Source organism: Engystomops pustulosus, chromosome 2 (genome assembly GCF_040894005.1).
Source record: "Engystomops pustulosus chromosome 2, aEngPut4.maternal, whole genome shotgun sequence".
NCBI lineage: Eukaryota > Metazoa > Chordata > Amphibia > Anura > Leptodactylidae > Engystomops > Engystomops pustulosus.
Genome location: NC_092412.1, coordinates 11,618,253 through 11,644,413, shown reverse-complemented (window position 1 = coordinate 11,644,413; position 26,161 = coordinate 11,618,253). Strand labels below are relative to the sequence as shown.

Below are 26,161 nucleotides of genomic sequence, written 5' to 3'. Positions count from 1 at the left end.
GTCCAACGCAGTTACATTCGTTGTCTTACACGAGAGCGAGAAGATGTCTGGACGCGGCAAAGGAGGAAAGGGTCTTGGAAAAGGAGGCGCCAAGAGGCACAGGAAGGTGCTGCGTGATAACATCCAGGGAATCACCAAGCCCGCCATCCGCCGCCTGGCTCGCAGAGGAGGAGTCAAGCGTATCTCCGGCCTCATCTACGAGGAGACCCGCGGCGTCCTCAAGGTGTTCCTGGAGAACGTCATCCGGGACGCTGTCACCTACACCGAGCACGCCAAGAGGAAGACCGTCACCGCCATGGACGTGGTGTACGCGCTCAAGCGCCAGGGCCGCACTCTCTACGGCTTCGGAGGTTAAGACTCGTGCCCACCCGGCTCCATCTCACCCCCAAAGGCTCTTTTCAGAGCCACCCACCTCCTCCTAGAGAAGAGCTCGCACTCTGATGCTTTTGTTTCATACCGCTGTCTGTAGTCTAACACTCATCCCCTTGCCTCTAGATGTTTCCTGTGACTTGTAATGCGCTACGGAATGTGATGGCGCTACAGAAACGTAGCTTATTATCGAGCCCCCGCTGCTGGGGCCGCCGCAGTGCGGATTCTGGCGCTAATGAGAGCTGGGCCGGGGCTGTGTCAAATCAGCCCCGCGGCTGCTGCACAACATCTTTTGCCTAACGGAGGGGGAGGCTTATAGGAGCGGCTGGAGGAGATACCGCGGGCACTACACGTGTAACGGGGTGCATATGGCTGTTAGGCGCCCGGGCCAGATTTGAATTTTACCCTCCCTCCTCCGCACATAATCTCTCAGTGCTGCCGTTTTATGGCTTCTCCTACATACGGGACTGTTCGTTGCATCGCGATGACGCTGCGACAGCCGCAACACCTGAGTGCCTGTGTACTGCTCACACTACCCGGGCGTCTGCCGGGACACGGCGTCCAGGCATCCGCAGGCCACCACAAGAAGCGTCTGACACACAATCACTCGGGGCTCAGCATCTGCTCTAATAAAAGCCGTCAGTCTGACACAACACTGACGAGCGGGCGCGCGCCTGCCTGCCTGCCTGTCTGTGTCACCCGCCTCCCCCGGCTATTTATCCAGGCCGCCTCCCAGTGTCTTATCCAAGCATCCGCTTGGACACCAGGAGACGCTGCAAGTTCCCCATTCCTACATGTTTGTCCCAATAACCGTGTAATATCCCTTGGATTCATGTGTCACCACTGCGCCCATCTCTTCCTGTTGTACAGAGGACGCACCCCGAGTGTTGTTACAACATTCCGCCCTATGCCCGCATGTATCAGTGGCCCCCGGGATGAGCACCAGCGACTGTCACGCCTCACCTAACAGTAGAAACGGCTGATAAGAGATTTACACACGGGGGTACCGTTGTACTTGACTCGGGATCGGGATGAGTGAGAGAAGGGTGAGCTCTGTTGTGGAGAGGGTGGGTGGCTCTTAGAAGAGCCTTTGGGGCGTTGGAGGTGCCGGGTAGGCAGGCGGGAGGCCGCTTACTTGGCGCTGGTGTACTTGGTGACGGCCTTGGTGCCCTCGGACACGGCGTGCTTGGCCAGCTCTCCGGGCAGCAGCAGGCGGACGGCGGTCTGGATCTCCCGGGAGGTGATGGTGGAGCGCTTGTTGTAGTGAGCCAGGCGGGAGGCTTCCCCTGCGATGCGCTCGAAGATGTCGTTGACGAAGGAGTTCATGATGCCCATGGCCTTGGAGGAGATGCCGGTGTCGGGGTGCACCTGCTTGAGCACCTTGTAGACGTAGATGGCGTAACTCTCCTTCCTGGTCTTCCTACGCTTCTTGCCGTCCTTCTTCTGGGCCTTGGTGACGGCTTTCTTGGAGCCCTTCTTGGGCGCTGGGGCGGACTTGGCGGGATCAGGCATGATGCAGCGGTTACTATTATCCGAGACACGGAGAACAATGTCCCGCACCTCCCCGCGCCGCGGTATTTATAGCCGGGCTATGCAAATGAGCGACGCCGGCTGCTCGCCCTGCTATTGGAGGAGCGAGTCGTGTCATCTCCGTGTTCACTGCTGAACCACGCCTCCTCATGCTGGTTGGTGAGTCTAAGAGCCGCGCCTCTATTGGTAGGATTTCAATCCGGCCAATGACAGAGAGTGAGGAGCGGGCGGGAAGGTATAAGAGGCGGCAGGAGGCGGCTGAGCGGCATCAGTCGTACTGAATCTCTAGCATCATGTCTGGACGTGGCAAACAAGGAGGAAAGGTCCGCGCTAAGGCCAAGACCCGCTCATCCCGGGCCGGCCTGCAGTTCCCCGTCGGTCGTGTGCACAGGCTCCTCCGCAAGGGCAACTACGCCGAGAGAGTCGGGGCCGGCGCTCCCGTCTACCTGGCCGCCGTGCTCGAGTACCTCACCGCTGAGATCCTCGAGCTGGCCGGCAACGCCGCCCGGGACAACAAGAAGACCCGCATCATCCCCCGCCACCTGCAGCTGGCCGTGCGCAACGACGAGGAGCTCAACAAGCTGCTGGGAGGAGTCACCATCGCCCAGGGAGGCGTCCTGCCCAACATCCAGGCCGTGCTGCTGCCCAAGAAGACCGAGAGCAGCAAGCCCGCCAAGAGCAAGTGAGCGCCGCCGCCGCTGCTGCTCCAGCACCCGATCCCCACTACACACAAAGGCTCTTCTAAGAGCCACCCACCTCCTCCTGACAGAGCTGCAGCCCCGGGTGTCTCCCCGGTACATCACACACTCTCTCTATACAATACTACGTGTACACCACACATTATACTGCTCGTGTCTGCGCTCCCCCGCCTCTATCGCTCTCCTGCCGGTGTCACTAGTTGCTAGCGGCTACACAAAGGGGATGGATGTGACCGCCCGCCCCGCAGGCTGCGCCCCGACTCTCCGTCACTGGGGGGCGCTGCACCCTCCCGGCCGGGCACGGCATCTCCGGGAGCCGAGGAGGATGGCGCTCGCCCTCCACGCAGGGACGGAGCTGCGGCTGTTGACGTCACACAGAGCGAGCGAACGAGCGGGAGATTCAAACCCCCCCCCAACAACTTTCCGACTGAGAACTAAATGGTTCTACACTAGATCTGCAGGATTGTCCACCAGGTGGCGCTTTTTGGGAAATGGTCACATTGCCCCCAACAGTAGCCAATATAGTCCCAGTGGCGTCAAAAGATTCACAATGCTACCCGATTGGGCAATATTATTACCCCTAAACATATGAAAGAATTAAAAAAATAAATAATAAAGTAGCTAGTAAAATGTAAATTTTATTACATTCAAATACCAATGCTGAACAAGTTAAAATTGACACACAAATGGAGGAACAACATACAGAAACAAACTATTACACAAGGGCCCGAGTGTACACAACAGAAGCAATCAATGGTGTTCCCTGCACTTTTTGCAGTGTACTAAGTAAGTAGTGCCGAAAACGGTCTCAAAACTAATCAGACTCTGACCAAGGCATGAAACAGAAAAGGGTAATGAATAATTCGCACATATGCCCAAAAATAAAGAAATTCCTGCATCCAAAGCCTGCAGGGGAACAGGATTAAAGTGCATAGCAACCACGGACCATTCCTCCTGACGAAGCCGTTTGGCGAAACGCGCGTCGAGGCAATCACCGGGTTGAGACCTTGATACTGGTGACCGGCACACACCATCTAACTCTGCACCAAAAGAAAGGTAAAAAAAACCACATATGTTTCTTAGATAGTGATTGCACAGCGATAAGGAAAACAGTAAGATTTAGGTGCAGTCTAACCTTTGTTTGGCCGGGCAAGTAAGGATGCAATAAGTATTTTATATTCACCAGCTAAGGTCTCTCCCGTTTAGTGCATTAAGTTTTTAATCTTTCTACACTTTTCTACTTTTTCTATGTTTTTAAAACAAATGTTTTTGCTGTCCCCCCTGAGACTTTTTTTCCAGATAATCCCATGGCATTGCTTAACCCCTTAAGGACGCAGGGTTTTTCGGCCGATTTCTCGCTCTCCAACTTCAAAAATCCATAACTTTTTCATTTTTACGTGTACAGACCTGTGTGAGGGCTTATTTTGTGCGTAACAAATTTTACTTTCCCGTGATGTTATTTATTTTAACATGCCGTGTACTGCGTAGCTGAAAAAAAATTCCAAATGTGGAAAAATTGAAAAAAAACGTCACGTGCGTCACGTTCTTGTGGGCTCAGTTTTTACGACTTTCACTCTTCGCTCCAAATAACACGCCTACTTTATTCTTTGGTTCGGTGCGATCGCGGTGATACCAAATTTAGATTTAGATTTAGTTTTAATACATTTTCAAAAATTAAACGAATGTGTACAAAAAAGAAAAAAAAAATTTCGCCATCTTCTGACGCTAATAACTTTTTCATACTTTGGCGCACGGAGATGTGTGAGGTGTCATTTTTTGCCAAATGAGGCGACGTTTTCATTGCTACCGTTTTGAGGTCTGTGCGATATTTTGATCATTTTTTATTTCATTTTTTATGTTATGTAAAAAGGTGTAAAAGTCGCATTTCGGACATTTGGGCGTCATTTCCCGCCTCGGAGGTCACCGCCGTCCGTAACCGTTTTTATATTTTGATAGGTCGGGCATTTTGGGACGCGGCGATACCTAATATGTTTGTGATTTTTACTGTTTATTATGTTTTATATCCGTTCTAGGGAAAGGGGGGTGATTTGAACTTTTAATATTTTATTAATTTTTTTTATTTTTTAAACTTTTTTTTTTCACTATCTTTTAGACCATCTAGGGTACATTAACCCTAGATGGTCAGATCGCTCCTACCATATACTGCAATACTTCTGTATTGCAATATATGGCATTTTTGCAGCACATTCATTACAATGAGCCACTGGCTCATTGTAACGAATCTGCAGCTGCCAGATAGCCTCGTGTCAAAAGAAGACACGAGGCTACCATGGCAACCGATCGCCGCCCCCCGATGACGTTCGGGGGCGTGGCGATCGAAAAAAAGATGGCGGCGCCCGCGCGCCGCCGTCTTTTAAGTGCCGCCGGCGACTTTGCCGGCGGCAACGGGGGGGTTAATAGCCGCGATCGGTGCTAGCACCGACCGCGGTTATTAGCAGTGGGGGTTTTATGCATTTTGCAAAAACCCCCACCTTTGTATGAAGAGGACTCAGCCCGTGAGCCCTCTTCATACATCCCTTATACCTCTGCGCCATAGAGCTACGGCGCAGAGCGTTAAGGGGTTAAACTAAGTGAAAGAACCCATGTTTTGTATCTTTTAAAGTTGAATTCTAAATAAAAGATAACTTTTAATACTCTACTGCCACCTAGTGTCGTTTAGTTATAGGTGTAATCGGAAGGATTATAATTGTGGTATATCCAGGAATATCCACCGACGCATTCCTGGAGGAAGAAAGCCATTGCTTTGGACAACATGTCGGTGGATATTCCTGTTTGTCCTTCTGGACCATCCGTACCTTGTGGGTGACGTCACCGGTACATCTGTTTTTACTAGTCTGACTTAGCGAAGCTACCGGCCGGGGCTTCGCTATTGCTCAGCTATTGCTTGGACTACAACGGGGACTATAGTGTGAACCTGGACCAAAGAAATCACACTGTTGGATTCATTTTGCTGGACCCGCGGAAACCCGCTAGAGGGGGTGCTACAGGTTAGTGTTCCACCAAAACATGACAACTGATACCAGCGACGGCAACGGTTCCAATCATACCCATAGCGTGCGCCCTCGTGATCCCTAACATTTTCTTTGCAAGACCGAATAAACCCCGACACGTGTTTCGCCACGATATGGCTTCTTCTGGGAGAGCCGATTGGCCGATATGGTTACACTGCCAGATCCTACCGTAGCCAAAATAGTCACAGTGACCCCAGAAGAAGCCAATATTGTCAAAGTGCCCTCACAGCAGCCACTGTAGTCGCAGTGACCCAACTGGAGCCAAATTGGTAACAATACCACATTAGCCAAAAATAGCCAAATGCCTGCACCACGTCACCCAAATTAAGCACAGCGCCCCCACAATAATCTAAGGACCCCACACAGTAGCCCGGCCAAGGCCACCCCGAAGCCTAAGAAAGTCACCAAAGAGCCCCCACAACTGCCAAAAAGCCACAGTAGCTGCAACAAGTAAAAAAGAAAAAAGGAATTGCGCACCATGAGACCGCTGGATCGTTAGGATTAGTCCACCAGTCGGGCTCAGCTTCCATTTCATAAGCTGCTGCTACGGGACGAGGAAAGCCGAGCTCTGATTGGACGCCACAAGCAACAGAACAGTCACGCTCACAGACACTTCCACGATGCGGCGACCTGCGCAGGGTCACGCGCACCACAAGTCAAAGGCAGCGACTGACAAGGCAGAGCAGCGGGCTTCTACGCCTTACACTACGGCAGAGTCACAGGTAAAATATAGCCCCGCACCAACAACTTGAAAGATTGCCTCCAGGTGCGGCAGCCGACAGGAGAAGCTGGCAGCTCCCCGAGTAGTCGCACATTCACTGCCGTGCGCAGATCGGGAGCGCCCACCACCTTCACTTCCTCCTCTGAGAGAAAGAAGAAATGGGCTACACCAACCTCCTTCATAGGAGAACTTATGGACTGTACCATCACCCTTACCTCTTCTGAGGCTGACTGATTCTCCCCTTCACAAGGGATGCAATGGACCAGTCCACTTTCCCATCACCTTTGCCGCCGCCGTCGACGACGACGACGTTTGCAGAAGGGGGTATTAAATATTAAAAGTCCAACTTGAAAATGCTGCTCACCTGCTGGGAGCAGCCCCGGGGAGCACAACATCTTCCTCACAGTGATCTCCATCTTGAACTTGACTTTCTATGACAACTTGTCAAACCCACCATGGGGTTTCCACACTAGGCTGCCACCATAGACTTGGCTCACTGACACTCTGCGTATGTAGTGTTATTTACAGAGAGTTGTCCCACAATCTAGGCGGCTAGTCTGCGACTACAGTACTGATTTGTCCCAAGTAGAAGTAGAATTTTGAACTTCATAGGTGACATGTCTTCTCCTCTGGGTTTGGAACTACATGGCGAACTTTCCCTGCCATGACTTATTGCTGCACAATTAAACGTTCTATGAGGAGCCAAAGTGAAATCTCCACACTGCACCCCTAAGAACAACACAGTCACTTTCATTACAATTCCACCTGGATAACAGAATGTATTGTGCTGCCACATATTGGAAATATTTAGCTATTTATGGCAGTGGGAGAAAGGCCTTCAGCCATAGCGGTGATGTCAGGATGTCTGCAGTCCACCTGTGAGCCAATCAAAGCCTTACCTCTCACTCCACAGCTGACCGGGCTGCTTAACCTTTATATATCATAGATAACCCTCACACACACCACAAGACAACACCAAATGATTATAGAGTTGATGCAGGGGGCACTGGATGATGATAGTGTTATTGTAGAGGGCAATAGATAATGATAGTGTGGATGTAGGGGGCACTGGATGATGACAGTGTAGATGTAGGGGGGAACGGATGATGACAGCGTTGATGTAGGGGGCACTGGATGATGATGATAGTGTTATTGCAGGGGGCAACGGATGATGATAGTGTTGATGTAAGGGGCTCTGGATGGAGATAGTGATGATGCAGGGGCACTGGGTGATGATAGTGATGATGTAGGGGGCACTGGATGATGATATTATTGGTGTAGGGGACTCTGGATGATGATAGTGCTATTGCAGGGGGCACTGGGTGATGATGTAGGGGGCACTGGATGATGATATTATTGGTGCAGGGGGCTCTGGATGATGATAGTGATGATGCAGGGGCACTGGATGATGATAGTGATGGTGTAGGGGGCTCTGGATGATGATAGTATTGGTGTAGGGGGCACTGGATGATGATAGGGATGATGCAGGGGGCTCTGGATGATGATAGTGATGATGGAGGGGGCACTGGATGATGATAGTGATGATGGAGGGGGCACTGGATGATGATAGTGATGATGGAGGGGGCTCTGGATGGTGATAGTATTGTTGTAAGGGGCACTGGATGGTGATAGGGATGATGCATGGGGCACTGGATGATGATATTATTGGCGTAGGGGGCTCTGGATGATGATAGGGATGATGCAGGGGGCACCGGATGATGATACATTGTGGCTGCGGCCTCCTTGGATGTCCCTGTGGACGGGGCCGGGGCCGGTGACAGCTCCTCGGGATGTCCTATCCATGGACAGGGCAGGACGGGGAGGCCGGGGCCGCCTGTGTGTTACCCTCCCGCGCTCTCGGCAGCCCCAGCTCTTCCCCGGATGGGACAATCAGACTTGTGCGCGGCAGATCCTGTGGGGAAGATCCCAGTGACGGTGACAAGTGCGGGGAGGAGAAGCCGGCAGCTCCCGCGCCAGTGCGATCTCCGCACAATCACGGCGACGCGCGGATCGGGAGGACCATGGCGGAGATCCCGGGGCCCCCCTGCCGGCTCCCGCCCAGCGCCTCCGCCAGTGACGGCTGCACACGGTCAGAGAGGTTGTCGGGGAGTGGGGAGTCAGGGGGGGAGCGCGCGGGCCTGTCCGCTGGTGTCCGCTAAGGGGCTGCTCTCCCGGGCAGGGAAGCACACGGGCAGAGCGGGGCTTCGCTCAAGCACTGACAGTCGGCAGCGGCGCTCAGCGTCAGCCAATAGGAGCGGAGGACGATGCCACTCGGCAGCCAATCAGAGCGCCGCCGTTGTAGATATAAGAGGCGGGAGAGCGCGCTGCTCGCGATTCACGAACTGTCAGCAGAGTTTTGTGTGCGAGTCCCTTCATATCTGAAGATGGCAGAAACCGCGCCCGCCGCCGCAGCTCCCCCTGCCGCCGAACCGGCCGCCAAGGCCAAGAAGCAGCCCAAGAAGGCCGCTGCCGCCAAGAAGAGCGCCAAGAAGCCCTCCGGCCCCAGCGTCTCCGAGCTCATCATCAAAGCCGTGTCCGCCTCCAAGGAGCGCAGCGGGGTGTCCCTGGCCGCCCTCAAGAAGGCCCTGGCTGCCGGCGGCTACGACGTCGACAAGAATAACAGCCGCCTCAAGCTGGCCATCAAGGCGCAGGTCACCAAGGGCACCCTGCTCCAGGTCAAAGGCAGCGGCGCCTCCGGCTCCTTCAAGCTCAACAAGAAGCAGCTCGACACCAAGGACAAGGCGGCCAAGAAGAAGCCCGCAGCGGCCAAGCCCAAGAAGCCGGCCGCCGCCAGCGCCAAGAAAGCGCCCAAGTCTCCTAAGAAGCCCAAGAAGGCTCCCAGCGCCGCCAAGAGCCCCAAAAAGGCCAAGAAGCCTGCAGCAGCGGCGGCCAAGAGCCCCAAGAAAGCGGCCAAGAAGCCCAAGGCCGCCCCGAAGCCCAAGAAAGTCACCAAGAGCCCGGCTAAGAAGGCGGCCAAGCCCAAAGCTGCTGCCGCCAAGAGCCCGGCTAAGAAGAAGGCCGCTACTAAAGCCAAGAAGCCCGCGGCCAAGAAGTAAGCGGGAGCCGCCCTGTGCCCTTCCATATAAACCCCCCACAAAGGCTCTTCTCAGAGCCACCACCTCCTCCCCGACAGAGCTCTTACCCACAGCCCGCCGCACAGTATAAGCCGCCGGGTCATACCCCTCCAGCCCCCCGCCGCCACCAGCGTCACACTCCCGGGGACGTGGCCGGACTTCCACATGAGTCGTCCGCTCACTATGGGGGGAACAGAGCATCCCGGGAGGGGGCGAGGGCTTACAGCGTCTACAGTGGGACGGGGCCGCAGAGTAGTGAGCGGGAGGTGATGGGGGTCTATGTGCCCGCGCAGCCTGCATGCTGCTGAGGGTGGAGGCACTGGCAGTGCCCTGTGTGGATGGTGACAGGTGCGGGGGGAGCGCTCTGCAGTGATTGGGGCAGCGGTTGACACTTCCACGCGGGAGGGGAGGTTATCACCGGACGTTACGTCTATCCGCCTCTGTTAGCCAATGGCTGCTCGCTGTTTTTCCTCTTGTTTTGGCGGGCTTACGAATGAGCCAATGAAGTCGATGGGCGGGCTATACTTGAGCCAATGAGGACGAGTGCGGGAGCATAAATATCGCGCTCCGTGCCGGTTTCCTCACATCGCCGCTATTTGTGTGTGAGAGAAAGAAAAAAAACCATGGCCAGAACTAAGCAGACCGCCCGCAAGTCCACCGGAGGCAAAGCGCCCCGCAAGCAGCTGGCTACCAAGGCAGCCAGGAAAAGCGCGCCCGCCACCGGCGGAGTCAAGAAGCCTCACCGCTACCGCCCCGGCACCGTGGCTCTCCGCGAGATCCGCCGTTACCAGAAGTCCACCGAGCTGCTCATCAGGAAGCTGCCCTTCCAGCGCCTGGTCAGAGAGATCGCTCAGGACTTCAAGACCGACCTGCGCTTCCAGAGCTCTGCCGTCATGGCGCTGCAGGAGGCCAGCGAGGCCTATCTGGTCGGCCTCTTCGAGGACACCAACCTGTGCGCCATCCACGCCAAGAGAGTCACCATCATGCCCAAAGACATCCAGCTGGCCCGCAGGATCCGCGGCGAGAGGGCCTAAGTCCTCCCCGGGTACCGTCCTACAAAACACAAAGGCTCTTTTCAGAGCCACCCACATCCTCCACAGGACGAGCTCAATAACCCCCACCTCCTCACACCCCACGTGTACCCTGCAGCCGGGGCGCTGCCTTCTATGACCGCTTTTCTACAGCCGCCGCCACCTCTCAGGCCTCTTGTCTATCTACAGGGAGACGCCGCGCTGCTCCCCAGGCTCCTAGTGCTGTCAGCGATGTCCCCTCCTCCCCAGGACAGGAATCGCTGCCCAGCGACACAAATATATAAAAAGTATATATATGTAAAATAGTAGTCTATTTTGTGTAGGATGTGTAAAGCGCTACGGAATATGATGGCGCTATACAAATAAATTGTAATGGCGGTATAGAGCGTGTTCTGCCACAGCACAAATCCTAAACCACACACCTGACTAGTCACTGCCGAACCACACCCGTTCTGCCTCTCTGGTCACACCCGCAGCTGCGCTCACGGTCACAGTGCGAGGCGTTTGGGTTCTCTACCCCCCCAGTTACTGCCAGAGCTCCACACCTTTTTGGTCGCATGCCACTGCTGCGCTCCTCGGTGACTCTAGTCCTAGTTAGATCTGCAGTTTTCTATATTTCATCTCTATGTACATGTAGATGTGCAACCCCTCCCTCAGTTTGCCCGCCGCTCTCATGAGGCGGGAGTCTTTGTGCTGGGGGCCGCACACAGCGATGTAGCAGGGATTGTAGAAAGAGCGGGGGATTCAAAATGATGATACGTTCAGCGTTCAGCCAATAGGTGGCTAGGGGGAGGAGAGCTCAAGGACACGCCCCTTTCGTCACCACCGGTAGTTCTCTATCTGGTCCTCTCATTGTGTATATAAAAGAGACCTCGTCCAACGCAGTTACATTCGTTGTCTTACACGAGAGCGAGAAGATGTCTGGACGCGGCAAAGGAGGAAAGGGTCTTGGAAAAGGAGGCGCCAAGAGGCACAGGAAGGTGCTGCGTGATAACATCCAGGGAATCACCAAGCCCGCCATCCGCCGCCTGGCTCGCAGAGGAGGAGTCAAGCGTATCTCCGGCCTCATCTACGAGGAGACCCGCGGCGTCCTCAAGGTGTTCCTGGAGAACGTCATCCGGGACGCTGTCACCTACACCGAGCACGCCAAGAGGAAGACCGTCACCGCCATGTACGCGCTCAAGCGCCAGGGCCGCACTCTCTACGGCTTCGGAGGTTAAGACTCGTGCCCACCCGGCTCCATCTCACCCCCAAAGGCTCTTTTCAGAGCCACCCACCTCCTCCTAGAGAAGAGCTCGCACTCTGATGCTTTTGTTTCATACCGCTGTCTGTAGTCTAACACTCATCCCCTTGCCTCTAGATGTTTCCTGTGACTTGTAATGCGCTACGGAATGTGATGGCGCTACAGAAACGTAGCTTATTATCGAGCCCCCGCTGCTGGGGCCGCCGCAGTGCGGATTCTGGCGCTAATGAGAGCTGGGCCGGGGCTGTGTCAAATCAGCCCCGCGGCTGCTGCACAACATCTTTTGCCTAACGGAGGGGGAGGCTTATAGGAGCGGCTGGAGGAGATACCGCGGGCACTACACGTGTAACGGGGTGCATATGGCTGTTAGGCGCCCGGGCCAGATTTGAATTTTACCCTCCCTCCTCCGCACATAATCTCTCAGTGCTGCCGTTTTATGGCTTCTCCTACATACGGGACTGTTCGTTGCATCGCGATGACGCTGCGACAGCCGCAACACCTGAGTGCCTGTGTACTGCTCACACTACCCGGGCGTCTGCCGGGACACGGCGTCCAGGCATCCGCAGGCCACCACAAGAAGCGTCTGACACACAATCACTCGGGGCTCAGCATCTGCTCTAATAAAAGCCGTCAGTCTGACACAACACTGACGAGCGGGCGCGCGCCTGCCTGCCTGCCTGTCTGTGTCACCCGCCTCCCCCGGCTATTTATCCAGGCCGCCTCCCAGTGTCTTATCCAAGCATCCGCTTGGACACCAGGAGACGCTGCAAGTTCCCCATTCCTACATGTTTGTCCCAATAACCGTGTAATATCCCTTGGATTCATGTGTCACCACTGCGCCCATCTCTTCCTGTTGTACAGAGGACGCACCCCGAGTGTTGTTACAACATTCCGCCCTATGCCCGCATGTATCAGTGGCCCCCGGGATGAGCACCAGCGACTGTCACGCCTCACCTAACAGTAGAAACGGCTGATAAGAGATTTACACACGGGGGTACCGTTGTACTTGACTCGGGATCGGGATGAGTGAGAGAAGGGTGAGCTCTGTTGTGGAGAGGGTGGGTGGCTCTTAGAAGAGCCTTTGGGGCGTTGGAGGTGCCGGGTAGGCAGGCGGGAGGCCGCTTACTTGGCGCTGGTGTACTTGGTGACGGCCTTGGTGCCCTCGGACACGGCGTGCTTGGCCAGCTCTCCGGGCAGCAGCAGGCGGACGGCGGTCTGGATCTCCCGGGAGGTGATGGTGGAGCGCTTGTTGTAGTGAGCCAGGCGGGAGGCTTCCCCTGCGATGCGCTCGAAGATGTCGTTGACGAAGGAGTTCATGATGCCCATGGCCTTGGAGGAGATGCCGGTGTCGGGGTGCACCTGCTTGAGCACCTTGTAGACGTAGATGGCGTAACTCTCCTTCCTGGTCTTCCTACGCTTCTTGCCGTCCTTCTTCTGGGCCTTGGTGACGGCTTTCTTGGAGCCCTTCTTGGGCGCTGGGGCGGACTTGGCGGGATCAGGCATGATGCAGCGGTTACTATTATCCGAGACACGGAGAACAATGTCCCGCACCTCCCCGCGCCGCGGTATTTATAGCCGGGCTATGCAAATGAGCGACGCCGGCTGCTCGCCCTGCTATTGGAGGAGCGAGTCGTGTCATCTCCGTGTTCACTGCTGAACCACGCCTCCTCATGCTGGTTGGTGAGTCTAAGAGCCGCGCCTCTATTGGTAGGATTTCAATCCGGCCAATGACAGAGAGTGAGGAGCGGGCGGGAAGGTATAAGAGGCGGCAGGAGGCGGCTGAGCGGCATCAGTCGTACTGAATCTCTAGCATCATGTCTGGACGTGGCAAACAAGGAGGAAAGGTCCGCGCTAAGGCCAAGACCCGCTCATCCCGGGCCGGCCTGCAGTTCCCCGTCGGTCGTGTGCACAGGCTCCTCCGCAAGGGCAACTACGCCGAGAGAGTCGGGGCCGGCGCTCCCGTCTACCTGGCCGCCGTGCTCGAGTACCTCACCGCTGAGATCCTCGAGCTGGCCGGCAACGCCGCCCGGGACAACAAGAAGACCCGCATCATCCCCCGCCACCTGCAGCTGGCCGTGCGCAACGACGAGGAGCTCAACAAGCTGCTGGGAGGAGTCACCATCGCCCAGGGAGGCGTCCTGCCCAACATCCAGGCCGTGCTGCTGCCCAAGAAGACCGAGAGCAGCAAGCCCGCCAAGAGCAAGTGAGCGCCGCCGCCGCTGCTGCTCCAGCACCCGATCCCCACTACACACAAAGGCTCTTCTAAGAGCCACCCACCTCCTCCTGACAGAGCTGCAGCCCCGGGTGTCTCCCCGGTACATCACACACTCTCTCTATACAATACTACGTGTACACCACACATTATACTGCTCGTGTCTGCGCTCCCCCGCCTCTATCGCTCTCCTGCCGGTGTCACTAGTTGCTAGCGGCTACACAAAGGGGATGGATGTGACCGCCCGCCCCGCAGGCTGCGCCCCGACTCTCCGTCACTGGGGGGCGCTGCACCCTCCCGGCCGGGCACGGCATCTCCGGGAGCCGAGGAGGATGGCGCTCGCCCTCCACGCAGGGACGGAGCTGCGGCTGTTGACGTCACACAGAGCGAGCGAACGAGCGGGAGATTCAAACCCCCCCCCAACAACTTTCCGACTGAGAACTAAATGGTTCTACACTAGATCTGCAGGATTGTCCACCAGGTGGCGCTTTTTGGGAAATGGTCACATTGCCCCCAACAGTAGCCAATATAGTCCCAGTGGCGTCAAAAGATTCACAATGCTACCCGATTGGGCAATATTATTACCCCTAAACATATGAAAGAATTAAAAAAATAAATAATAAAGTAGCTAGTAAAATGTAAATTTTATTACATTCAAATACCAATGCTGAACAAGTTAAAATTGACACACAAATGGAGGAACAACATACAGAAACAAACTATTACACAAGGGCCCGAGTGTACACAACAGAAGCAATCAATGGTGTTCCCTGCACTTTTTGCAGTGTACTAAGTAAGTAGTGCCGAAAACGGTCTCAAAACTAATCAGACTCTGACCAAGGCATGAAACAGAAAAGGGTAATGAATAATTCGCACATATGCCCAAAAATAAAGAAATTCCTGCATCCAAAGCCTGCAGGGGAACAGGATTAAAGTGCATAGCAACCACGGACCATTCCTCCTGACGAAGCCGTTTGGCGAAACGCGCGTCGAGGCAATCACCGGGTTGAGACCTTGATACTGGTGACCGGCACACACCATCTAACTCTGCACCAAAAGAAAGGTAAAAAAAACCACATATGTTTCTTAGATAGTGATTGCACAGCGATAAGGAAAACAGTAAGATTTAGGTGCAGTCTAACCTTTGTTTGGCCGGGCAAGTAAGGATGCAATAAGTATTTTATATTCACCAGCTAAGGTCTCTCCCGTTTAGTGCATTAAGTTTTTAATCTTTCTACACTTTTCTACTTTTTCTATGTTTTTAAAACAAATGTTTTTGCTGTCCCCCCTGAGACTTTTTTTCCAGATAATCCCATGGCATTGCTTAACCCCTTAAGGACGCAGGGTTTTTCGGCCGATTTCTCGCTCTCCAACTTCAAAAATCCATAACTTTTTCATTTTTACGTGTACAGACCTGTGTGAGGGCTTATTTTGTGCGTAACAAATTTTACTTTCCCGTGATGTTATTTATTTTAACATGCCGTGTACTGCGTAGCTGAAAAAAAATTCCAAATGTGGAAAAATTGAAAAAAAACGTCACGTGCGTCACGTTCTTGTGGGCTCAGTTTTTACGACTTTCACTCTTCGCTCCAAATAACACGCCTACTTTATTCTTTGGTTCGGTGCGATCGCGGTGATACCAAATTTAGATTTAGATTTAGTTTTAATACATTTTCAAAAATTAAACGAATGTGTACAAAAAAGAAAAAAAAAATTTCGCCATCTTCTGACGCTAATAACTTTTTCATACTTTGGCGCACGGAGATGTGTGAGGTGTCATTTTTTGCCAAATGAGGCGACGTTTTCATTGCTACCGTTTTGAGGTCTGTGCGATATTTTGATCATTTTTTATTTCATTTTTTATGTTATGTAAAAAGGTGTAAAAGTCGCATTTCGGACATTTGGGCGTCATTTCCCGCCTCGGAGGTCACCGCCGTCCGTAACCGTTTTTATATTTTGATAGGTCGGGCATTTTGGGACGCGGCGATACCTAATATGTTTGTGATTTTTACTGTTTATTATGTTTTATATCCGTTCTAGGGAAAGGGGGGTGATTTGAACTTTTAATATTTTATTAATTTTTTTTATTTTTTAAACTTTTTTTTTTCTTTTTTTTTTCACTATCTTTTAGACCATCTAGGGTACATTAACCCTAGATGGTCAGATCGCTCCTACCATATACTGCAATACTTCTGTATTGCAATATATGGCATTTTTGCAGCACATTCATTACAATGAGCCACTGGCTCATTGTAACGAATCTGCAGCTGCCAGATAGCCTCGTGTCAAAAGAAGACACGAGGCTACCATGGCAACCGATCGCCGCCCCCCGATGACGTTCGGGGGCGTGGCGATCGAAAAAAAGATGGCGGCGCCCGCGCGCCGCCGTCTTTTAAGTGCCGCCGGCGACTTTGCCGGCGGCAACGGGGGGGTTAATAGCCGCGATCGGTGCTAGCACCGACCGCGGTTATTAGCAGTGGGGGTTTTATGCATTTTGCAAAAACCCCCACCTTTGTATGAAGAGGACTCAGCCCGTGAGCCCTCTTCATACATCCCTTATACCTCTGCGCCGTAGAGCTACGGCGCAGAGCGTTAAGGGGTTAAACTAAGTGAAAGAACCCATGTTTTGTATCTTTTAAAGTTGAATTCTAAATAAAAGATAACTTTTAATACTCTACTGCCACCTAGTGTCGTTTAGTTATAGGTGTAATCGGAAGGATTATAATTGTGGTATATCCAGGAATATCCACCGACGCATTCCTGGAGGAAGAAAGCCATTGCTTTGGACAACATGTCGGTGGATATTCCTGTTTGTCCTTCTGGACCATCCGTACCTTGTGGGTGACGTCACCGGTACATCTGTTTTTACTAGTCTGACTTAGCGAAGCTACCGGCCGGGGCTTCGCTATTGCTCAGCTATTGCTTGGACTACAACGGGGACTATAGTGTGAACCTGGACCAAAGAAATCACACTGTTGGATTCATTTTGCTGGACCCGCGGAAACCCGCTAGAGGGGGTGCTACAGGTTAGTGTTCCACCAAAACATGACAACTGATACCAGCGACGGCAACGGTTCCAATCATACCCATAGCGTGCGCCCTCGTGATCCCTAACATTTTCTTTGCAAGACCGAATAAACCCCGACACGTGTTTCGCCACGATATGGCTTCTTCTGGGAGAGCCGATTGGCCGATATGGTTACACTGCCAGATCCTACCGTAGCCAAAATAGTCACAGTGACCCCAGAAGAAGCCAATATTGTCAAAGTGCCCTCACAGCAGCCACTGTAGTCGCAGTGACCCAACTGGAGCCAAATTGGTAACAATACCACATTAGCCAAAAATAGCCAAATGCCTGCACCACGTCACCCAAATTAAGCACAGCGCCCCCACAATAATCTAAGGACCCCACACAGTAGCCCGGCCAAGGCCACCCCGAAGCCTAAGAAAGTCACCAAAGAGCCCCCACAACTGCCAAAAAGCCACAGTAGCTGCAACAAGTAAAAAAGAAAAAAGGAATTGCGCACCATGAGACCGCTGGATCGTTAGGATTAGTCCACCAGTCGGGCTCAGCTTCCATTTCATAAGCTGCTGCTACGGGACGAGGAAAGCCGAGCTCTGATTGGACGCCACAAGCAACAGAACAGTCACGCTCACAGACACTTCCACGATGCGGCGACCTGCGCAGGGTCACGCGCACCACAAGTCAAAGGCAGCGACTGACAAGGCAGAGCAGCGGGCTTCTACGCCTTACACTACGGCAGAGTCACAGGTAAAATATAGCCCCGCACCAACAACTTGAAAGATTGCCTCCAGGTGCGGCAGCCGACAGGAGAAGCTGGCAGCTCCCCGAGTAGTCGCACATTCACTGCCGTGCGCAGATCGGGAGCGCCCACCACCTTCACTTCCTCCTCTGAGAGAAAGAAGAAATGGGCTACACCAACCTCCTTCATAGGAGAACTTATGGACTGTACCATCACCCTTACCTCTTCTGAGGCTGACTGATTCTCCCCTTCACAAGGGATGCAATGGACCAGTCCACTTTCCCATCACCTTTGCCGCCGCCGTCGACGACGACGACGTTTGCAGAAGGGGGTATTAAATATTAAAAGTCCAACTTGAAAATGCTGCTCACCTGCTGGGAGCAGCCCCGGGGAGCACAACATCTTCCTCACAGTGATCTCCATCTTGAACTTGACTTTCTATGACAACTTGTCAAACCCACCATGGGGTTTCCACACTAGGCTGCCACCATAGACTTGGCTCACTGACACTCTGCGTATGTAGTGTTATTTACAGAGAGTTGTCCCACAATCTAGGCGGCTAGTCTGCGACTACAGTACTGATTTGTCCCAAGTAGAAGTAGAATTTTGAACTTCATAGGTGACATGTCTTCTCCTCTGGGTTTGGAACTACATGGCGAACTTTCCCTGCCATGACTTATTGCTGCACAATTAAACGTTCTATGAGGAGCCAAAGTGAAATCTCCACACTGCACCCCTAAGAACAACACAGTCACTTTCATTACAATTCCACCTGGATAACAGAATGTATTGTGCTGCCACATATTGGAAATATTTAGCTATTTATGGCAGTGGGAGAAAGGCCTTCAGCCATAGCGGTGATGTCAGGATGTCTGCAGTCCACCTGTGAGCCAATCAAAGCCTTACCTCTCACTCCACAGCTGACCGGGCTGCTTAACCTTTATATATCATAGATACCCCTCACACACACCACAAGACAACACCAAATGATTATAGAGTTGATGCAGGGGGCACTGGATGATGATAGTGTTATTGTAGAGGGCAATAGATAATGATAGTGTGGATGTAGGGGGCACTGGATGATGACAGTGTAGATGTAGGGGGGAACGGATGATGACAGCGTTGATGTAGGGGGCACTGGATGATGATGATAGTGTTATTGCAGGGGGCAACGGATGATGATAGTGTTGATGTAAGGGGCTCTGGATGGAGATAGTGATGATGCAGGGGCACTGGGTGATGATAGTGATGATGTAGGGGGCACTGGATGATGATATTATTGGTGTAGGGGACTCTGGATGATGATAGTGCTATTGCAGGGGGCACTGGGTGATGATGTAGGGGGCACTGGATGATGATATTATTGGTGCAGGGGGCTCTGGATGATGATAGTGATGATGCAGGGGCACTGGATGATGATAGTGATGGTGTAGGGGGCTCTGGATGATGATAGTATTGGTGTAGGGGGCACTGGATGATGATAGGGATGATGCAGGGGGCTCTGGATGATGATAGTGATGATGGAGGGGGCACTGGATGATGATAGTGATGATGGAGGGGGCACTGGATGATGATAGTGATGATGGAGGGGGCTCTGGATGGTGATAGTATTGTTGTAAGGGGCACTGGATGGTGATAGGGATGATGCATGGGGCACTGGATGATGATATTATTGGCGTAGGGGGCTCTGGATGATGATAGGGATGATGCAGGGGGCACCGGATGATGATACATTGTGGCTGCGGCCTCCTTGGATGTCCCTGTGGACGGGGCCGGGGCCGGTGACAGCTCCTCGGGATGTCCTATCCATGGACAGGGCAGGACGGGGAGGCCGGGGCCGCCTGTGTGTTACCCTCCCGCGCTCTCGGCAGCCCCAGCTCTTCCCCGGATGGGACAATCAGACTTGTGCGCGGCAGATCCTGTGGGGAAGATCCCAGTGACGGTGACAAGTGCGGGGAGGAGAAGCCGGCAGCTCCCGCGCCAGTGCGATCTCCGCACAATCACGGCGACGCGCGGATCGGGAGGACCATGGCGGAGATCCCGGGGCCCCCCTGCCGGCTCCCGCCCAGCGCCTCCGCCAGTGACGGCTGCACACGGTCAGAGAGGTTGTCGGGGAGTGGGGAGTCAGGGGGGGAGCGCGCGGGCCTGTCCGCTGGTGTCCGCTAAGGGGCTGCTCTCCCGGGCAGGGAAGCACACGGGCAGAGCGGGGCTTCGCTCAAGCACTGACAGTCGGCAGCGGCGCTCAGCGTCAGCCAATAGGAGCGGAGGACGATGCCACTCGGCAGCCAATCAGAGCGCCGCCGTTGTAGATATAAGAGGCGGGAGAGCGCGCTGCTCGCGATTCACGAACTGTCAGCAGAGTTTTGTGTGCGAGTCCCTTCATATCTGAAGATGGCAGAAACCGCGCCCGCCGCCGCAGCTCCCCCTGCCGCCGAACCGGCCGCCAAGGCCAAGAAGCAGCCCAAGAAGGCCGCTGCCGCCAAGAAGAGCGCCAAGAAGCCCTCCGGCCCCAGCGTCTCCGAGCTCATCATCAAAGCCGTGTCCGCCTCCAAGGAGCGCAGCGGGGTGTCCCTGGCCGCCCTCAAGAAGGCCCTGGCTGCCGGCGGCTACGACGTCGACAAGAATAACAGCCGCCTCAAGCTGGCCATCAAGGCGCAGGTCACCAAGGGCACCCTGCTCCAGGTCAAAGGCAGCGGCGCCTCCGGCTCCTTCAAGCTCAACAAGAAGCAGCTCGACACCAAGGACAAGGCGGCCAAGAAGAAGCCCGCAGCGGCCAAGCCCAAGAAGCCGGCCGCCGCCAGCGCCAAGAAAGCGCCCAAGTCTCCTAAGAAGCCCAAGAAGGCTCCCAGCGCCGCCAAGAGCCCCAAAAAGGCCAAGAAGCCTGCAGCAGCGGCGGCCAAGAGCCCCAAGAAAGCGGCCAAGAAGCCCAAGGCCGCCCCGAAGCCCAAGAAAGTCACCAAGAGCCCGGCTAAGAAGGCGGCCAAGCCCAAAGCTGCTGCCGCCAAGAGCCCGGCTAAGAAGAAGGCCGCTACTAAAGCCAAGAAGCCCGCGGCCAAGAAGTAAGCGGGAGCCGCCCTGTGCCCTTCCATATAAACCCCCCACAAAGGCTCTTCTCAGAGCCACCACCTCCTCCCCGACAGAGCTCTTACCCACAGCCCGCCGCACAGTATAAGCCGCCGGGTCATACCCCTCCAGCCCCCCGCCGCCACCAGCGTCACACTCCCGGGGACGTGGCCGGACTTCCACATGAGTCGTCCGCTCACTATGGGGGGAACAGAGCATCCCGGGAGGGGGCGAGGGCTTACAGCGTCTACAGTGGGACGGGGCCGCAGAGTAGTGAGCGGGAGGTGATGGGGGTCTATGTGCCCGCGCAGCCTGCATGCTGCTGAGGGTGGAGGCACTGGCAGTGCCCTGTGTGGATGGTGACAGGTGCGGGGGGAGCGCTCTGCAGTGATTGGGGCAGCGGTTGACACTTCCACGCGGGAGGGGAGGTTATCACCGGACGTTACGTCTATCCGCCTCTGTTAGCCAATGGCTGCTCGCTGTTTTTCCTCTTGTTTTGGCGGGCTTACGAATGAGCCAATGAAGTCGATGGGCGGGCTATACTTGAGCCAATGAGGACGAGTGCGGGAGCATAAATATCGCGCTCCGTGCCGGTTTCCTCACATCGCCGCTATTTGTGTGTGAGAGAAAGAAAAAAAACCATGGCCAGAACTAAGCAGACCGCCCGCAAGTCCACCGGAGGCAAAGCGCCCCGCAAGCAGCTGGCTACCAAGGCAGCCAGGAAAAGCGCGCCCGCCACCGGCGGAGTCAAGAAGCCTCACCGCTACCGCCCCGGCACCGTGGCTCTCCGCGAGATCCGCCGTTACCAGAAGTCCACCGAGCTGCTCATCAGGAAGCTGCCCTTCCAGCGCCTGGTCAGAGAGATCGCTCAGGACTTCAAGACCGACCTGCGCTTCCAGAGCTCTGCCGTCATGGCGCTGCAGGAGGCCAGCGAGGCCTATCTGGTCGGCCTCTTCGAGGACACCAACCTGTGCGCCATCCACGCCAAGAGAGTCACCATCATGCCCAAAGACATCCAGCTGGCCCGCAGGATCCGCGGCGAGAGGGCCTAAGTCCTCCCCGGGTACCGTCCTACAAAACACAAAGGCTCTTTTCAGAGCCACCCACATCCTCCACAGGACGAGCTCAATAACCCCCACCTCCTCACACCCCACGTGTACCCTGCAGCCGGGGCGCTGCCTTCTATGACCGCTTTTCTACAGCCGCCGCCACCTCTCAGGCCTCTTGTCTATCTACAGGGAGACGCCGCGCTGCTCCCCAGGCTCCTAGTGCTGTCAGCGATGTCCCCTCCTCCCCAGGACAGGAATCGCTGCCCAGCGACACAAATATATAAAAAGTATATATATGTAAAATAGTAGTCTATTTTGTGTAGGATGTGTAAAGCGCTACGGAATATGATGGCGCTATACAAATAAATTGTAATGGCGGTATAGAGCGTGTTCTGCCACAGCACAAATCCTAAACCACACACCTGACTAGTCACTGCCGAACCACACCCGTTCTGCCTCTCTGGTCACACCCGCAGCTGCGCTCACGGTCACAGTGCGAGGCGTTTGGGTTCTCTACCCCCCCAGTTACTGCCAGAGCTCCACACCTTTTTGGTCGCATGCCACTGCTGCGCTCCTCGGTGACTCTAGTCCTAGTTAGATCTGCAGTTTTCTATATTTCATCTCTATGTACATGTAGATGTGCAACCCCTCCCTCAGTTTGCCCGCCGCTCTCATGAGGCGGGAGTCTTTGTGCTGGGGGCCGCACACAGCGATGTAGCAGGGATTGTAGAAAGAGCGGGGGATTCAAAATGATGATACGTTCAGCGTTCAGCCAATAGGTGGCTAGGGGGAGGAGAGCTCAAGGACACGCCCCTTTCGTCACCACCGGTAGTTCTCTATCTGGTCCTCTCATTGTGTATATAAAAGAGACCTCGTCCAACGCAGTTACATTCGTTGTCTTACACGAGAGCGAGAAGATGTCTGGACGCGGCAAAGGAGGAAAGGGTCTTGGAAAAGGAGGCGCCAAGAGGCACAGGAAGGTGCTGCGTGATAACATCCAGGGAATCACCAAGCCCGCCATCCGCCGCCTGGCTCGCAGAGGAGGAGTCAAGCGTATCTCCGGCCTCATCTACGAGGAGACCCGCGGCGTCCTCAAGGTGTTCCTGGAGAACGTCATCCGGGACGCTGTCACCTACACCGAGCACGCCAAGAGGAAGACCGTCACCGCCATGGACGTGGTGTACGCGCTCAAGCGCCAGGGCCGCACTCTCTACGGCTTCGGAGGTTAAGACTCGTGCCCACCCGGCTCCATCTCACCCCCAAAGGCTCTTTTCAGAGCCACCCACCTCCTCCTAGAGAAGAGCTCGCACTCTGATGCTTTTGTTTCATACCGCTGTCTGTAGTCTAACACTCATCCCCTTGCCTCTAGATGTTTCCTGTGACTTGTAATGCGCTACGGAATGTGATGGCGCTACAGAAACGTAGCTTATTATCGAGCCCCCGCTGCTGGGGCCGCCGCAGTGCGGATTCTGGCGCTAATGAGAGCTGGGCCGGGGCTGTGTCAAATCAGCCCCGCGGCTGCTGCACAACATCTTTTGCCTAACGGAGGGGGAGGCTTATAGGAGCGGCTGGAGGAGATACCGCGGGCACTACACGTGTAACGGGGTGCATATGGCTGTTAGGCGCCCGGGCCAGATTTGAATTTTACCCTCCCTCCTCCGCACATAATCTCTCAGTGCTGCCGTTTTATGGCTTCTCCTACATACGGGACTGTTCGTTGCATCGCGATGACGCTGCGACAGCCGCAACACCTGAGTGCCTGTGTACTGCTCACACTACCCGGGCGTCTGCCGGGACACGGCGTCCAGGCATCCGCAGGCCACCACAAGAAGCGTCTGACACACAATCACTCGGGGCTCAGCATCTGCTCTAATAAAAGCCGTCAGTCTGACACAACACTGACGAGCGGGCGCGCGCCTGCCTGCCTGCCTGTCTGTGTCACCCGCCTCCCCCGGCTATTTATCCAGGCCGCCTCCCAGTGTCTTATCCAAGCATCCGCTTGGACACCAGGAGACGCTGCAAGTTCCCCAGTCCTACATGTTTGTCCCAATAACCGTGTAATATCCCTTGGATTCATGTGTCACCACTGCGCCCATCTCTTCCTGTTGTACAGAGGACGCACCCCGAGTGTTGTTACAACATTCCGCCCTATGCCCGCATGTATCAGTGGCCCCCGGGATGAGCACCAGCGACTGTCACGCCTCACCTAACAGTAGAAACGGCTGATAAGAGATTTACACACGGGGGTACCGTTGTACTTGACTCGGGATCGGGATGAGTGAGAGAAGGGTGAGCTCTGTTGTGGAGAGGGTGGGTGGCTCTTAGAAGAGCCTTTGGGGTGTTTGAGGTGCCGGGTAGGCAGGCGGGAGGCCGCTTACTTGGCGCTGGTGTACTTGGTGACGGCCTTGGTGCCCTCGGACACGGCGTGCTTGGCCAGCTCTCCGGGCAGCAGCAGGCGGACGGCGGTCTGGATCTCCCGGGAGGTGATGGTGGAGCGCTTGTTGTAGTGAGCCAGGCGGGAGGCTTCCCCTGCGATGCGCTCGAAGATGTCGTTGACGAAGGAGTTCATGATGCCCATGGCCTTGGAGGAGATGCCGGTGTCGGGGTGCACCTGCTTGAGCACCTTGTAGACGTAGATGGCGTAACTCTCCTTCCTGGTCTTCCTACGCTTCTTGCCGTCCTTCTTCTGGGCCTTGGTGACGGCTTTCTTGGAGCCCTTCTTGGGCGCTGGGGCGGACTTGGCGGGATCAGGCATGATGCAGCGGTTACTATTATCCGAGACACGGAGAACAATGTCCCGCACCTCCCCGCGCCGCGGTATTTATAGCCGGGCTATGCAAATGAGCGACGCCGGCTGCTCGCCCTGCTATTGGAGGAGCGAGTCGTGTCATCTCCGTGTTCACTGCTGAACCACGCCTCCTCATGCTGGTTGGTGAGTCTAAGAGCCGCGCCTCTATTGGTAGGATTTCAATCCGGCCAATGACAGAGAGTGAGGAGCGGGCGGGAAGGTATAAGAGGCGGCAGGAGGCGGCTGAGCGGCATCAGTCGTACTGAATCTCTAGCATCATGTCTGGACGTGGCAAACAAGGAGGAAAGGTCCGCGCTAAGGCCAAGACCCGCTCATCCCGGGCCGGCCTGCAGTTCCCCGTCGGTCGTGTGCACAGGCTCCTCCGCAAGGGCAACTACGCCGAGAGAGTCGGGGCCGGCGCTCCCGTCTACCTGGCCGCCGTGCTCGAGTACCTCACCGCTGAGATCCTCGAGCTGGCCGGCAACGCCGCCCGGGACAACAAGAAGACCCGCATCATCCCCCGCCACCTGCAGCTGGCCGTGCGCAACGACGAGGAGCTCAACAAGCTGCTGGGAGGAGTCACCATCGCCCAGGGAGGCGTCCTGCCCAACATCCAGGCCGTGCTGCTGCCCAAGAAGACCGAGAGCAGCAAGCCCGCCAAGAGCAAGTGAGCGCCGCCGCCGCTGCTGCTCCAGCACCCGATCCCCACTACACACAAAGGCTCTTCTAAGAGCCACCCACCTCCTCCTGACAGAGCTGCAGCCCCGGGTGTCTCCCCGGTACATCACACACACTCTCTATACAATACTACGTGTACACCACACATTATACTGCTCGTGTCTGCGCTCCCCCGCCTCTATCGCTCTCCTGCCGGTGTCACTAGTTGCTAGCGGCTACACAAAGGGGATGGATGTGACCGCCCGCCCCGCAGGCTGCGCCCCGACTCTCCGTCACTGGGGGGCGCTGCACCCTCCCGGCCGGGCACGGCATCTCCGGGAGCCGAGGAGGATGGCGCTCGCCCTCCACGCAGGGACGGAGCTGCGGCTGTTGACGTCACACAGAGCGAGCGAACGAGCGGGAGATTCAAACCCCCCCCCAACAACTTTCCGACTGAGAACTAAATGGTTCTACACTAGATCTGCAGGATTGTCCACCAGGTGGCGCTTTTTGGGAAATGGTCACATTGCCCCCAACAGTAGCCAATATAGTCCCAGTGGCGTCAAAAGATTCACAATGCTACCCGATTGGGCAATATTATTACCCCTAAACATATGAAAGAATTAAAAAAATAAATAATAAAGTAGCTAGTAAAATGTAAATTTTATTACATTCAAATACCAATGCTGAACAAGTTAAAATTGACACACAAATGGAGGAACAACATACAGAAACAAACTATTACACAAGGGCCCGAGTGTACACAACAGAAGCAATCAATGGTGTTCCCTGCACTTTTTGCAGTGTACTAAGTAAGTAGTGCCGAAAACGGTCTCAAAACTAATCAGACTCTGACCAAGGCATGAAACAGAAAAGGGTAATGAATAATTCGCACATATGCCCAAAAATAAAGAAATTCCTGCATCCAAA

The 26,161-nt window shown here is 54.8% G+C and overlaps 13 protein-coding genes across 13 annotated transcripts; 10 read left to right on the top strand and 3 right to left on the bottom strand.

The window, feature by feature from the left end:
- Positions 1-30: 30 nt before the first annotated feature.
- On the top strand, positions 31-409 carry LOC140117216 (histone H4). The gene has a single exon (XM_072133707.1). It carries the CDS (start codon positions 44-46, stop codon positions 353-355), a length of 312 nt encoding a protein of 103 aa, XP_071989808.1. The 5' UTR covers positions 31-43; the 3' UTR covers positions 356-409.
- A 1,091-nt stretch (positions 410-1,500) lies between these two features.
- On the bottom strand, positions 1,501-1,901 carry LOC140117214 (histone H2B type 1-O-like). Its single transcript, XM_072133706.1, has one exon. The coding sequence runs from the start codon at positions 1,879-1,881 to the stop codon at positions 1,501-1,503; it is 381 nt and encodes a 126-aa protein (XP_071989807.1). The 5' UTR covers positions 1,882-1,901.
- A 291-nt stretch (positions 1,902-2,192) lies between these two features.
- On the top strand, positions 2,193-3,488 carry LOC140117213 (histone H2A type 1-like). Its single transcript, XM_072133705.1, has one exon. The coding sequence runs from the start codon at positions 2,193-2,195 to the stop codon at positions 2,583-2,585; it is 393 nt and encodes a 130-aa protein (XP_071989806.1). The 3' UTR covers positions 2,586-3,488.
- Positions 3,489-8,734: 5,246 nt separating this feature from the next.
- Positions 8,735-9,406, top strand: LOC140117207 (histone H1A-like). Its single transcript, XM_072133696.1, has one exon. The coding sequence runs from the start codon at positions 8,735-8,737 to the stop codon at positions 9,404-9,406; it is 672 nt and encodes a 223-aa protein (XP_071989797.1).
- Positions 9,407-9,930: 524 nt separating this feature from the next.
- Positions 9,931-10,835, top strand: LOC140117208 (histone H3). Its single transcript, XM_072133698.1, has one exon. The coding sequence runs from the start codon at positions 10,048-10,050 to the stop codon at positions 10,456-10,458; it is 411 nt and encodes a 136-aa protein (XP_071989799.1). The 5' UTR covers positions 9,931-10,047; the 3' UTR covers positions 10,459-10,835.
- A 537-nt stretch (positions 10,836-11,372) lies between these two features.
- LOC140116896 (histone H4-like) lies at positions 11,373-11,675 on the top strand. The gene has a single exon (XM_072133327.1). The coding sequence runs from the start codon at positions 11,373-11,375 to the stop codon at positions 11,673-11,675; it is 303 nt and encodes a 100-aa protein (XP_071989428.1).
- A 1,145-nt stretch (positions 11,676-12,820) lies between these two features.
- On the bottom strand, positions 12,821-13,221 carry LOC140117210 (histone H2B type 1-O-like). Its single transcript, XM_072133700.1, has one exon. The coding sequence runs from the start codon at positions 13,199-13,201 to the stop codon at positions 12,821-12,823; it is 381 nt and encodes a 126-aa protein (XP_071989801.1). The 5' UTR covers positions 13,202-13,221.
- A 291-nt stretch (positions 13,222-13,512) lies between these two features.
- On the top strand, positions 13,513-14,808 carry LOC140117209 (histone H2A type 1-like). The gene has a single exon (XM_072133699.1). The coding sequence runs from the start codon at positions 13,513-13,515 to the stop codon at positions 13,903-13,905; it is 393 nt and encodes a 130-aa protein (XP_071989800.1). The 3' UTR covers positions 13,906-14,808.
- Positions 14,809-20,065: 5,257 nt separating this feature from the next.
- LOC140117202 (histone H1A-like) lies at positions 20,066-20,737 on the top strand. Its single transcript, XM_072133691.1, has one exon. It carries the CDS (start codon positions 20,066-20,068, stop codon positions 20,735-20,737), a length of 672 nt encoding a protein of 223 aa, XP_071989792.1.
- A 524-nt stretch (positions 20,738-21,261) lies between these two features.
- On the top strand, positions 21,262-22,166 carry LOC140117203 (histone H3). The gene has a single exon (XM_072133692.1). It carries the CDS (start codon positions 21,379-21,381, stop codon positions 21,787-21,789), a length of 411 nt encoding a protein of 136 aa, XP_071989793.1. The 5' UTR covers positions 21,262-21,378; the 3' UTR covers positions 21,790-22,166.
- Positions 22,167-22,690: 524 nt separating this feature from the next.
- Positions 22,691-23,069, top strand: LOC140117206 (histone H4). The gene has a single exon (XM_072133695.1). It carries the CDS (start codon positions 22,704-22,706, stop codon positions 23,013-23,015), a length of 312 nt encoding a protein of 103 aa, XP_071989796.1. The 5' UTR covers positions 22,691-22,703; the 3' UTR covers positions 23,016-23,069.
- Positions 23,070-24,160: 1,091 nt separating this feature from the next.
- LOC140117205 (histone H2B type 1-O-like) lies at positions 24,161-24,560 on the bottom strand. The gene has a single exon (XM_072133694.1). The coding sequence runs from the start codon at positions 24,539-24,541 to the stop codon at positions 24,161-24,163; it is 381 nt and encodes a 126-aa protein (XP_071989795.1). The 5' UTR covers positions 24,542-24,560.
- A 292-nt stretch (positions 24,561-24,852) lies between these two features.
- LOC140117204 (histone H2A type 1-like) lies at positions 24,853-26,148 on the top strand. The gene has a single exon (XM_072133693.1). It carries the CDS (start codon positions 24,853-24,855, stop codon positions 25,243-25,245), a length of 393 nt encoding a protein of 130 aa, XP_071989794.1. The 3' UTR covers positions 25,246-26,148.
- Positions 26,149-26,161: the final 13 nt, after the last annotated feature.

What these genes read in the sequence shown, in the direction of transcription:
- LOC140117202 (XM_072133691.1), top strand. Translation starts at nt 20,066, where the DNA reads ATGGCAGAAACCGCGCCCGCCGCCGCAGCTCCCCCTGCCGCCGAACCG.
- LOC140117204 (XM_072133693.1), top strand. Translation starts at nt 24,853, where the DNA reads ATGTCTGGACGTGGCAAACAAGGAGGAAAGGTCCGCGCTAAGGCCAAG.
- LOC140117208 (XM_072133698.1), top strand. Translation starts at nt 10,048, where the DNA reads ATGGCCAGAACTAAGCAGACCGCCCGCAAGTCCACCGGAGGCAAAGCG.
- LOC140117216 (XM_072133707.1), top strand. Translation starts at nt 44, where the DNA reads ATGTCTGGACGCGGCAAAGGAGGAAAGGGTCTTGGAAAAGGAGGCGCC.
- LOC140116896 (XM_072133327.1), top strand. Translation starts at nt 11,373, where the DNA reads ATGTCTGGACGCGGCAAAGGAGGAAAGGGTCTTGGAAAAGGAGGCGCC.
- LOC140117210 (XM_072133700.1), bottom strand. Translation starts at nt 13,201, where the DNA reads ATGCCTGATCCCGCCAAGTCCGCCCCAGCGCCCAAGAAGGGCTCCAAG.
- LOC140117206 (XM_072133695.1), top strand. Translation starts at nt 22,704, where the DNA reads ATGTCTGGACGCGGCAAAGGAGGAAAGGGTCTTGGAAAAGGAGGCGCC.
- LOC140117207 (XM_072133696.1), top strand. Translation starts at nt 8,735, where the DNA reads ATGGCAGAAACCGCGCCCGCCGCCGCAGCTCCCCCTGCCGCCGAACCG.
- LOC140117214 (XM_072133706.1), bottom strand. Translation starts at nt 1,881, where the DNA reads ATGCCTGATCCCGCCAAGTCCGCCCCAGCGCCCAAGAAGGGCTCCAAG.
- LOC140117203 (XM_072133692.1), top strand. Translation starts at nt 21,379, where the DNA reads ATGGCCAGAACTAAGCAGACCGCCCGCAAGTCCACCGGAGGCAAAGCG.
- LOC140117209 (XM_072133699.1), top strand. Translation starts at nt 13,513, where the DNA reads ATGTCTGGACGTGGCAAACAAGGAGGAAAGGTCCGCGCTAAGGCCAAG.
- LOC140117213 (XM_072133705.1), top strand. Translation starts at nt 2,193, where the DNA reads ATGTCTGGACGTGGCAAACAAGGAGGAAAGGTCCGCGCTAAGGCCAAG.
- LOC140117205 (XM_072133694.1), bottom strand. Translation starts at nt 24,541, where the DNA reads ATGCCTGATCCCGCCAAGTCCGCCCCAGCGCCCAAGAAGGGCTCCAAG.